Below are 12,435 nucleotides of genomic sequence, written 5' to 3' on the forward strand. Positions count from 1 at the left end.
CAGGCAAGAACAAACAGGTTTAGGCAACAACACTACAACTTATTTAGGTTTAGGCAAGAAAAAACAGTTAGGGTTAGGCAACAAAACTACAATTTATTTTGGTTTAGGCAACAAAAAACAGGTTAAGGCAACAACACTACAACTTCTTTAGGTTTAGGCATAAAACAACAACAACACACGTATTGGATCTCAACCCAACAAAGCATCTGAACAGTGTTAGCAGAAGCTTTTGCTAACTTGGATAGTTCGGTAAAGTGTGAAAGATATTCACAGATTCAAACTTCCCGGATCAATAACTCACAAGAGAAACATAGTTATTTCATGCAAAATATCCATCTTCTCTTATAGTAACTAGGTTGTGAAGTTTAGCTGTTCACCCTTCTGTCTGCAGAAGTACAAAGGTGTTACTGAACAGGAAGCGTCACACTGATAGTCCTCCCCCTCCTCCTCCTCCTGTGGTCCACAGCTCCTCCTGCAGGAGGAAGAGTTGTTCACACCCCTACACCGACATGGCTGCTGCAGTCAGGATGAGGACGTGGAGCTGTCCCACCACAGCTGCTTTATACCCATGGACTGTCCTCTTTCTACTGCTACTCAGCACCATAACGTCGGTCTGTGCAGCGCCGGAGACCGGCCTGTGGGAGATCACAGTAGTCAATGTGAGTGATGATCTAAACCGGAAACACTGTTAATGACTGACACACATGCTAGCAGCTAGTGTTAGCAGCTACATTAGCCTTGTTGTTATGCTCTCTATCAGCTGTGTGTGTGTAGACAGCCGTGTAATCTGTCTTAGTTTAATAGTTAATGAACACTCTTGACTGTGACTTGCTGTCTTTAACAGATTAGGATAATAAAGTGTGTCTACCGAGAGAGCAATGTGTGTTGTTAAGCTAATTAGCATTAGCATTGTGGCTAACAAGCTGTTCAAGTTAGACAGCTGTCTGAAGACTCTCTGCTGTTTAGCTGAGATCCCCAGAGAAACCATCATATATATATATATATATAATATAATATATATATAATATATATTTATAATATATATTATATTATATTAATATATATTATATTTATAATATAAATATATATATAATATATATTTATAATATATATAATATAAATATATATATATAATATATTTATAATATATATATATATTAGCCATAATATATATATATATTTATAATATAAATATAAATATTATATATATAATATATATATATTATATTTATAATATATATATATAAATATTTATAATATATATATATTATGTATTATATTTATTATATTATTATTATTATTATTATTATATAATATATTTATAATATATATATATTAGCTATAATATATATATATTTGTCTTATGGTCCTTTATCACAGCCTCCAACACATCACTGCTGTAATATGGCTAGGTGATATAACACACCCTGATGGTTGATTTACAGTCTTGTAAAGTGGAGTCCCTCCTCTTGTTTACCAGTACAGTTACAGTTCCTAGACTTTATTTATTTATTTATTTATTTGCACATATATAAAACTGCACAAAATCCAGTCAATGGAAGAAAAAAAAATATCAAATGTGTCAGGAGAGGTCAAGAAGCCACAGGCTTATACAAAGGACTTCCCCCCAACCATAGGAGAAAAAAAGACAATGACAAAAAAGGAAGTAAGATCTAAACTAACATAATTTTAAAAATACAACAAAAGTTAAACAACAACAAGAAGTACACAAAATGCTTATGGTCCTTTTATCACCAACCTTTAACACATCACTGCTGTTATACAGCTAGGTGATATAACACACCCTAATGCTTGATTTACAGTGGAGTCCATCCTCTTGTTTATCAGTGTGTTACAGTTCCCAGACTCAATCCTAACTAGAAAAGCCTTGATCAATAATTTAAACAACTGAGACGTTTCAGATTCCCTCTGTTGTTGCATCTGTCTCTATATCTAGTTGCAGTATTAGGTGTGCTAAGAGGCCGGGATGCAATACCTGGAAGAGAGGTCACCAAATCTGTTACAGACCACATACAGACAGACATATATATATATAAAAAAAAAAGTTTGGAAACTTTCTCTGTTGTTACAATGCTAATTGACAATATATTTTACATCGTTGGAAAGCCTGTTTATTTACCTTCACAATGATGTCCAACTTGTAAGGATCATGCATTTGTGGGATGAGCAGCACAGCTGATTATGTGGGTAGCGCCCAAGAAAAATTTGCCAAAATTCTCTGCCAATGGTAAACAGTGTATTCTCCTGTTGGTGTTGACTCTTGTTTTGAGTTCTTTGGTGGATTGGATGATTGAACTCTCTATCAGTAACAAGAAACAAACAAGACATATTGGCAATTTTACACTTTATTAATTTAATACGGGGTCAGGAGCCTCAGTATCGGGTGGAAGATCCATACGCTGCCACAACAGCCTGGCACCTAAATGATGAATCAGTTCAAACCAATTATATATTGCTCTGGAAGAAAATATAATCCATTTGTTGCACTCCAGCTCACAAACTTTATTTATCCATCCCGCAGACTTCAAGACCACTGCTGTTAAAGAAATCCATGTATAAAGACACCAACATTGAAATGAAAGGTGAGACGTGGAAAATATGCTCATGATGACCCGTCACAAAATGTGTCCCTTGTTTTTTTTTATCATCACTTGTGTCTTCATCTTTTAGTTGTGCATTTTGGCTGTCCTGAGGCGGTGAACTTCACTATTCGCTGGTATTTAAAATACTACCCCTGTCACAATGAATTCAACAATATTGAAGTAAGTACAGACGTCATACAAATCTATCAGACAAGTCTATCTAGACTTGATTGTTTTCTGAGTTGTGACTGTCCTTGTCTGTAGGAAATGTATGGGAGAACACCGCTGAGTCGCGGAGAGGGCCTGGATCCAAATCCCCTCGGACAAGGAGAGTACATCGAACACAAACACGCTCCCATACCATGTATCAGTGGACGCAAACCCTTTCCAATGTTCCAAGTAGGTTTGTCACAGCATAGTTACACACACACACACACTTTGCATCATGGCATTTATTATCTATTACCATGCGGTAACTGTGTGTGTTTTTTTCAGAAAGCCAAGGCAGAGCCGCATACAGTCAAACCACCTGTTGAGGGTGCAGTGTCTGTAAGAAAACATAAATGCTCTTTGATTTTAATATAATAATGTAAGATAAAGTTAGCAAAGATTGAAGTATAATCTCCCAGAAAAGTAACAGAATAAACATAATTGGCCTGTATTCATTGTCTTTAACTATCAAAGTGTTTTGTTTATGTTTAAATGGTTTCCACATATAGTATTAAATGATTTTTGTAAAATAGTGATGAATCACTTTTGTTATACTGCAGGATGAAAAGGAAACCAGATGGATTACTGAGGAGTACAACAGTAGCAGCACCGCGAACAACAGTAATGTGAATATCCATGACAACGTCATAGCCACCACGTGGAAGGACGGGCCTTACCTGCTGGTTGTTAAGATTGTGGCCAGTAAACCGGAAGCCAACTGGAATTTAACGGGTGAGCTTTTTTTTAAACAGATAATTACATCATGAGCAACTAATATACTGTGTGACTGGCATGGAGGAACTTTAACACCCTGCATTATTACGCGTCATGGAAACGGTTGGTGGTGCATTACAGTGCAGAATTGACTTCCCTGATCAGCAACTGTCTCATAAATGCGAAGCTGTTTTTGCAGCCGACAACGAAGTGTCAGATTTCAAAACTTGTCACCACCACAAACAAATAATGTTAATGTGTTGTGCTCATTTATCTAAAGTCTGTTTTTTTTTGTTTTTCCAGTTAATGTGGTGATGAAAGGCAGCCATGGCTACATTTCTATCACAGAATGGCCTCTCATGATTGTAAGTAGATGATTTAAGGGATCGTTATAATGAAGGGTTGTATTTGACTGTTTTGGGGTTTTGTGGTTTTTAAATGACAGAGTCAAAAGATTTGTCCACTAATTTAAAGGGACAGTTCACCTAAAACCTAATAAAACATCCAGTTGGAGCTCTGTTCAGCCCAGTACAATCCACTCCAGGGAATTGAGCTGATTCATAAACTCAACAGCAACATTTGACTTTAGCGAATCACGCTGAAGCTGAAAGAGCAGACTGTACTATGAAGAAGAAAAAAAAAAAAAGTTTTTGGATGATCTGTTCTGTAATTTTCTTTTTCGGTCTCTAGCTAATGAAGAACAACTGCTCCCACATGTGTTTCCCTGTCTGTTTTGTAGTTCTACATGGTGATGTGCATAGTGTACATCCTGTACGCCCTGCTGTGGTTTATCTGGGCAGCGTGCTACTGGAAGGATCTGCTGAGGATCCAGTTCTGGATAGCGGGGGTCATATTTCTGGGGATGGTGGAGAAGGCCGTCTTCTGTGCCGAATATGAAAACACCAATACTAACGGCTCTGCTTGTGAGTGTCCACAGATCACCTTTTTCATGTGAGGTAGTAAGATGTTTTGTGAATATACGTTTTGTTTTTTTCCCCCCTTCAGCTCCAGGCTTGTTGATCTTTGCCGAGCTGGTCTCTGCCCTCAAAAGGACTTTGGCTCGATTGCTCGTCATCATCGTCAGCCTTGGCTACGGCATTGTAAAGTATGTCAACATATATTTGAACACACACAGGTACTTGTTTGTTGATACATTAATTATTATTTTTTTAAAACAAAATCATTTTCTTTGTTTCTATCGTGTTAGGCCTCGACTGGGGCAAGTGATGCACAGAGTTGTGGGGCTCGGCATCCTCTACTTTTCCTTTGCGAGCATTGAAGGTGTCCTGAGGATCACTGGGGTGAGTAAAAGATCAGTGCATGCAGATGTCAACAATAACAGATGACATACAGAAGTTAAAATTCAAATTGCTTATTTGATTTGATCAACAGTCATAAAACCCTCAAAGATATTAACAACAATTTGAATCGGAGGAAAGCAAACAAATCCTCAAAAAAATGTCTAACCTGCTAGTGTTATAACGACAAACAACTGTTCAATGATCAAAACGGAAGAATCTGATGATCAGTGAGTCGACTTACTGTTTCGCCACTGCTTGATTGTTTATATCCTGATGTTAAAGCTAATTAAGAATTAGCAGCACAGTATTAAAGCTCTGTGTTTTGTTGTCAGATTGTGTTTCTGAAGTAAAACTGACATCACAATTTGTGTATTTTCTTGATTTGTCCGGGGGCTAAAAATGAAGGGTCGAGACAATGGCCCCGCTCTCATTACAGCTATTGTTCTGGCTGTGCTTGACTCCTGCGCCATCTGGTTCATATCCTTCCAGTGTGCTCCTCAGCAGCACCATTAATCACTAGTTATTATACCCTCATGTGACAACAACGTGGACGTATTTGTTAATTAGAAGTGATTTTGACTTTTCTCGCCTTTTTGGGTTGGATGTTTTGGGATTTTTCTTCTTTGCACTTTGGTGAATGGTTCTATTTTTTTACTGGCCGTGCTGCCTTTTTATTTCCCATCCTATCCATATCTTTCTCCTCTTCCTCGTTTCCCTCTGGTCCTGCTCTGTCCTTCCCTTCCAGGCGAAAGACTCTGACTTGGCCCTGCTGGCCAACATTCCCCTGGCTCTGCTAGACTCCTCTCTATGCTGGTGGATATCCTTTTGTGCACCCACAACCTTCCCCTGTGTGGTTATCCCCTCTGCTCCTCCTCACCTCCTTCACACGAGACCAAATTAGAGCAGGAGAGGTTTATCTGCAACCGTCGTCTTCCTTTACCAGATAATAAGCAGTGAAAGAGCACTTGAAGTACAAGTTGGCAGAGAGACATACAGCAACATACGGCATTCATCATTCATTTGCTACTGAAATGTGTAACAACTCTTTTTGTTTCTGGTTGATGGTTTAACTGCTCTTATAATCCTCCATTCTCACTGCTTCTCTTCATGCAGAAGTGATTGATTTGCATGCCCACCCAACTTTACAGGTGGCCCTGTCTAAAAAATTCTATATACTGTATATGGGTACATTTTCTGCAACATCAATTTAGAAATTGTTAATGAAAAACTCCAGGAGTTGTTAAAGGGATAGTTCCCACTGTTGAAAAATGTGTATATATATGTGTGTATATATATATATATATATATATATATACTTCACAGTATACACAGTCATATCGCCGGACCCCTAGGTAGCACTTTGACAAAGACTTACATTTTTGAACAACTTATGTTGAATACACCTGTGAAGGTTGAAGGAATTCTATGAATTAGCCAATAAAATTAAAATAAAAGACGTGTAAATCAAATCCTATTTATATATATTTCAGTTGTCCACATTATAAGGTACACCTAGATAGGACTGGGTGGACTAGATAGTGGTATGTTTAGCCTGTTAACTTCCTGTTCGACCTTTTCTAAAGAAAAGGCCACATTTACACTGTTAACTTCCTGTTACACCGTATTCTTAAGAAAAAAGACTGTTACGAAACCTGAGTAACACCAGAGTGTCAGAATTGTGCAACATAGGGCTGTTTCTGACATCAACCACTTTCATTTGCTGAGTTACAGTGTGTAAGTGAAGTTACCACTTTGTTTTATTTACATGTGACTCAGTGTCTGGAGGAAAGACTTAGTATAGACTCTTATGTAGAAGTTGTAAGGGCCCATTGATTAAATTGTAATTTAGTTTCTATGTAATGTCTGCCACATGTTATGTATACCTTGACTGCCACTAACATCTTTGTCAGCCTGGCACAAACCATCAAGACTCTGAAGCTGAGGAGAAACCCCGTCAAGTTGTCTCTCTACAGGCACTTTACAAACACGCTCATATTTGCTGTCATTGGTAAGTGGTACGCTCGCAATCATAATACTACGCTCTCTGCCAGTGTTCATGAGTTATTTGTATTTTCATCCATATAAAACCTGTAAAAACAGAATTCGTCCAGATTCGTGGGAGTATCCCCAGAAAACAGAATAAAAGTTGTGCCCCTTTCTCCCTCAGCTTCCATCATTTTCATGGGTTGGATAGCAAAGAAATTCCGGCTAGCAGATTGCCAGTCTGTGAGTACGGTGTTGACACTTTCATCAGTAGTTTAGCGTTAAAAAAAGAAATGCAATTACATTATTGATAATTGGAGCTGTTTTTGTGTAAAGGATTGGATTGAGCTGTGGGTGGAAGATGCTTTCTGGAGGTTCTTGTTCTCCGTCATTCTGTTCGTCATCATGTTTTTATGGAGACCTTCTGCAAACAACCAAAGGCAAGTAGTACATTAGGACTGTTGACGTCAACAACATGAGCTGGACTGGACTTAATTTCACATGTCCACAGGTATGCTTTCACACCTCTCATGGATGACTCTGACGATGAGGAGATTGAGGAGTTCCTCGCCTCTACACACCTTGGTACGGTAACATTTTGGGAGCGCTTCTTTTAACCAGAACACTGCAAAACATCTGGAGTGTGTAATAGTGTTGTTATATTTATTTTTCTTTCCTGTGTTTTTTTTCTTCACAGCTGATGGCATAAAGTTGAGGGCAACGAAAAGTGAGACGAATGGCACCATGAAGCCTGCAGACACAAACCCGGCGGTCAGTAACACAACCGCACACTTGTTTTGGAGTATTTCTGTGTTGATTAGTGGAATTCAGTGTGGAAATGCAGCCGTACAAGTGTGACATGTTTCAGCAGATGGCAGTATTTACTTTTTTTCCTATCCTCTTTTTTTTTTTTAACTTGTCCAGGAGGAAGACTTGAAGTGGGTGGAGGATAACATTCCTAGCTCTCTTACTGATGTGTAAGCATCCTATCACATTAATATGTATTAATCCTGCAAGGTGTTTTCATAGAAGACATTTGTGATTCTAACAGAGTCTCTCTTTGTTCCTGTTTGTCACTGCAGAGCGCTACCAATCCTGCTCGACTCAGATGAGGTATGAATTACTTACTAAATTACTTGCTACTTATTTCTTTAACCAGAGACAGCTGTTCTAGATATGTGGAGATGAGTAACAGTAAGAGGGAAACAGTAAGAGGGAAAGCGTTGCTTGATAATGTGAGGGGCTCATTGTGGAGTTACTGTATTAGCAACAATATGGTGAATGACTTCAGGACACAGTGACAGGACCCATGGTGAATTCTTTTGGGGCTTTTAGGCGCATTTGTTTATTCATACATACCTACATTGAAATCAAGCACCTACTAACTGACTGCTCGCTAAACCCCTCCCCCAAACAGGGATTGTCCAATCATAGCTTAGCAACCGTAACTAGGCACAGCAGGTATGTCACGCTTTGGATTTCTTCACATGTGAAACGGTGTGCATGGCGCTGTAGTGAGAGCAATGCTCTGCATTTAAAGAGTAACTGCAACCAGTCTAACAATTACGCTTTCCCTGCCAACTAGTGGTGACAGCATGATTTGATCACAGCCACAGCGTTGTAGCACTTCCGGTTCCCTCGGCTGGAAGTCAACAGGTTTTTTGAATGGGTTTTTGGTTAGATGCCGGAAATAAGGTCTGTGATTAACACAAGCTTAAGAGATTTAAAAAATATGTCAGCCCTGCACCACTCTATAGTACCACGCGATATGACAACTGGGTGCGATCATGAGTACATGTAGGTAGCTAGCTACAGCTAATAAAATCTACCAATGGTCGACAGTCGCTGGTTAGAAATGAGAAGCCTGCTTTTGTCTACCTCTGTCTGAAATTAGGAACCCATTGTTTAAAAGAATTACTAAGATTTTTGGGTGGTACAGTTGCCACTGTTTGTGTGAACTGCACATGTGCTCTGCCACAATGGAAAGCTTGAGGAGGCGTAGAAGCAGTAACTATGGGGAGGTGAGGCTCAGTGAAACAGTTCATTGCGTCTGAATAATAGCATGCAATAACATTGGTTTTCAGGAGGTTTCTGTCTGAAACTGAAAAGTAAATCTTGATAGCCTGGACAAAAATGTTTAGTTTGTATTTTGCACGTTATTTTTGCAGGAAATCATGACGACCAGATACGAGATGTCCAAGCTGGAGTGAGGCAAAACCTTTCCAGCGATGGAGGGAAAACATAGCAGCTGTCCCTGACTCTGCGTCTGCAGCAGGGTCTTCTCCAGGAAGGATTTCCAGTAGGGGTGGTGGTGGAGAAGTGCCATTTAGTTTGTCAGGGCACCTTCCCGTACGGCTTCTACTTCGCAGGGTGGTGCAGGTTCACAGTTTATGGGGAGCTCTGCTCATTTCCTTAACGTCTTAAGAGCAAAGGACTCTATCGGAGGTAAACTGTCTTTTCACTGACCAACTGGTTCACTATTTCATTGATTATGATCAGTTTTGAGCCTTTCTTTCCAAAGAGAATGTTTCATTTTATATTAAGTGCTGTATTTATTTCTGTTTATGTTCATGTGAATTTATTTTATCAGAGAATTAAGAACAGTGGGCCTCATGCATGAACATACTCTCAAATAAAGTGTCTTTTTTTGCGGGCATCTAGATGTTATTGGTTGGTTGTAATAAAATAAGATGCTTATTTATGATGGGGAAAATGATCAGTAATTAACACCAAGAATGATTTATCTAAGTTATTTTTTGCAGCCAGGGGAGGGACAGAAAATTTGACTTCCATGTGTTCATTAATTCCAACAGAATCTTTTCTTTATATATAAATGTATGATTGTCCATTTCGGTTAACAGTATGTATTTTTCATGTGACTGCACGTCTGAAGCACACTTCTTTTTTTCGTTTTTTGCCAACATTAAAATCTGAAAATTCAAACACACTGACTTTGAATAGAACATTTGCTCTTAATGCACTTTGAAGATTACAGCTTTGCCTACATGTAGTTTCTTGTATGAGGCCTAATCTGTTCAGGTTATTGAAATCAATATGTAGGAAAGTGTCGCTCATGTCTCCGGCATCCTCAGTATTGGTGTGAATGAGAGTGAGGGGGATGAAGAAGCACAAACGATTTGAATTTCAATGTAAATGGGTTAGAACTGGGGGGTTTGCAGTCGTGTTTTGAATCTGCTGTATGTGTGTGGGGGTGGGCAGGTTTTTGTGTCTTCTGAAATAAGGAGCAATATACTGTATGTCAATATGGAGTTAAATAATGTCATTATTTATTTGTGTTTCAAAGTGTACTTATAAGTTGTTAAAAGTGTGTCCGCCCATGTTTACTCTCAAGTGTGTTTACAATGCGTGCTTCCATTTATTTAATGCACAGCTCGTTTCTTATTGCTTTGCATTGTTTTGCTTTCTTTGCTGATAAAAAGTCATTGTGATGGTTTCACAGACACCTTCATAATATTCATGTTCTGTTAAATAAGTCTTTTTTTTTCTTCTGAAAACGGCTGTCCCGGTGTGTTTTTTTTGTCTGTTGGAACACTGTCATTGTCTTCATGTGTGATGTCTTGAGTAAATGTAACAGCAGGACCATCCCATATTATGACACATTATTATACAGTTGTGTGGTTAGCATAAGCAAACGCTGATCACTTGGGTTTAGAATGTCACTGTTCCGTTTTTGTATTGGTTGGAAACCTGGAATGATTGTGCTTATGATGGCACGCTGTCCTCCTGTTATATAAAACTGCAGACACCTGCAGTGGACCTTGATTATTTGTACAGATGGGTATTGGCTGATTCCTGTTATTGCATAATTCCACAGGTGGAGAGGAGAGGTGTCTGGATAATATGACTCCTCTTATTTTTTTATTTTTTCATAGGTGTCACGATGACCTGGGCTTAAACTTTTTCGAACCAGCAGTTTTCGTCTCTTTCTTCCTTCTCAGGAAGTGTGTACACTTAAGATTAAATATTAATCGAAAACAGGAGAATGTTTTTTTTTTCCTCGTCTATGATTTTCAGTATTCATTTGGTAATAAAAATACATATTTTACTACGGTTGTGATTTTGCTGCGTTAGTTGAAATCTCTTTTTACTAAATACCAAGAGGAAATAGGAGAAGAAACTGGTGAGTGAATGGCCTATTGTGAGGAAAATGGTGATGAATGATAATGAAATGCAGACTGAAATCCTGAAAGGAGAGTTTGAAAGAAGCCCAGTGGATGAAAATATAAACCCTGAAGTTTTCTCTCAAGTCATTAGCCCTCAGTAGGCTTGTGGCCAAGAAGGCTGAAACAAACAACCCAATGTATTTGTCGTGTTGACATTACAATTTGTTTTATGGAGTCCAAACTGGTTAACCCTTTTGAAATTAGAGTGCCATTTACAGTATCCAACATGGACATCATTTTATACCAGGTGTTGGGCTTGTTTGTACCATTTTCCATTAAAGAAAATGCTAAGAAGTAGGCCTCTGTTGCAGTATTTGGGTCTAAAATACCTCAGCTGCAACTATTCAATTATGAAATCACCAATAAAACCATCATGATCTCTCTGTGGAGCCAAACAGGAAAAACATGGCCTCATTTTGAGAAAAGCCCCGTTGGCCCCAGAGCCAGAGAGACCTGGTTCCTCCATCTGAGCAACCTGCTACAGCAATTCATTCATTTTTACAACACTTTTCTTGTCGATCCATCATACACAGTACGCTTTGTGCCGATAATAAGACTGCATCAGTGATATTTGTCTCAATCATAAAAAACGTCATTATTTTATGGCCTGTTATGGCAGATTATAGGCCACTTCAAAGTCAGAGACAAAATATGTGAGTGCTTTCCTATACACTCACATATTCCTGCATTTCTTCCAAACGTTTATCCCACGTGAAAGATGATCCACAGGCGACCTCTCCCCTCTCCTGGATCATGAAAGTACAGCAAAATTCCTCTAAAGTGCCTTTCATTCTGCATTAACCCACCAGCAACGCACGTGCCTCTTTTCTGTTTTGATGGAGATCCATAGATTTATAGAGTTTCTGCTGTTTCACTTCAAAATGACTTATGGATTTAGGAGGATTTAAGAGGATACTGTATACTAGGGGTGTAGGAAATTAAGAGTATCCCGATATTATGTTTTGTGATACTGTATTGATTCTCAAAAAGACTATCAATTTTTATATAATATGCAAAGATTAATTTGCAAAGAGATGCACCCTCTCAAAATAGTGCTATGATACAGGGACTGTGATAAATGCACATGCAGATCCCACTGATCTGATTACATAAAAAAAGTAAATTTTTGTTAGTCAAAATCACAATACATGGCCTTGCTTAACCCCTGCATCATGATACATATATCACCAGATTATTGCCAATACACAGCCCTACTGTATATTGTATAGTAGCTTATGAATTTGCTTGAACTTAATTGTGCCCATTTCAACCAGCAGTTCAGCAATGACAATTACCAATGCACAGGAAACTTGCATTGGTTAAGGGGAACAGATAGATCCAACACCAAAGACAGAGGACGCTGAATTTAACAGTACGGCATCACTTCTTAAAGGGGAACTATGCCCATTTTCAAAATTCAAACATGTTATTCCTATGGTC

The 12,435-nt window shown here is 38.5% G+C and overlaps 1 protein-coding gene across 2 annotated transcripts; it reads left to right on the forward strand.

Moving 5' to 3' along the window:
• Window positions 1-453: 453 nt before the first annotated feature.
• tmem87b (transmembrane protein 87B) lies at window positions 454-10,877 on the forward strand. 2 transcript variants are annotated; one of them, XM_074646278.1, is made up of 19 exons: window positions 454-659; window positions 2,543-2,603; window positions 2,692-2,783; window positions 2,868-3,002; window positions 3,099-3,152; window positions 3,374-3,545; window positions 3,831-3,892; window positions 4,267-4,450; window positions 4,533-4,632; window positions 4,735-4,828; window positions 5,234-5,316; window positions 6,739-6,836; window positions 6,996-7,054; window positions 7,148-7,251; window positions 7,323-7,396; window positions 7,509-7,582; window positions 7,736-7,788; window positions 7,894-7,924; window positions 8,980-10,877. In XM_074646278.1, the coding sequence occupies exons 1-19, from the start codon at window positions 510-512 to the stop codon at window positions 9,019-9,021; spliced, it is 1,722 nt and encodes a 573-aa protein (XP_074502379.1). In that variant the 5' UTR covers window positions 454-509; the 3' UTR covers window positions 9,022-10,877. The 2 variants fall into 2 exon arrangements, with proteins under 2 accessions (XP_074502379.1, XP_074502378.1); XM_074646277.1 differs by lacking the exon at window positions 5,234-5,316 and adding an exon at window positions 5,574-5,645 and having other exon boundaries at window positions 455-659; window positions 6,728-6,836.
• The last annotated feature ends 1,558 nt before the right edge of the window (window positions 10,878-12,435 follow it).

Source organism: Sebastes fasciatus, chromosome 9 (genome assembly GCF_043250625.1).
Source record: "Sebastes fasciatus isolate fSebFas1 chromosome 9, fSebFas1.pri, whole genome shotgun sequence".
NCBI lineage: Eukaryota > Metazoa > Chordata > Actinopteri > Perciformes > Sebastidae > Sebastes > Sebastes fasciatus.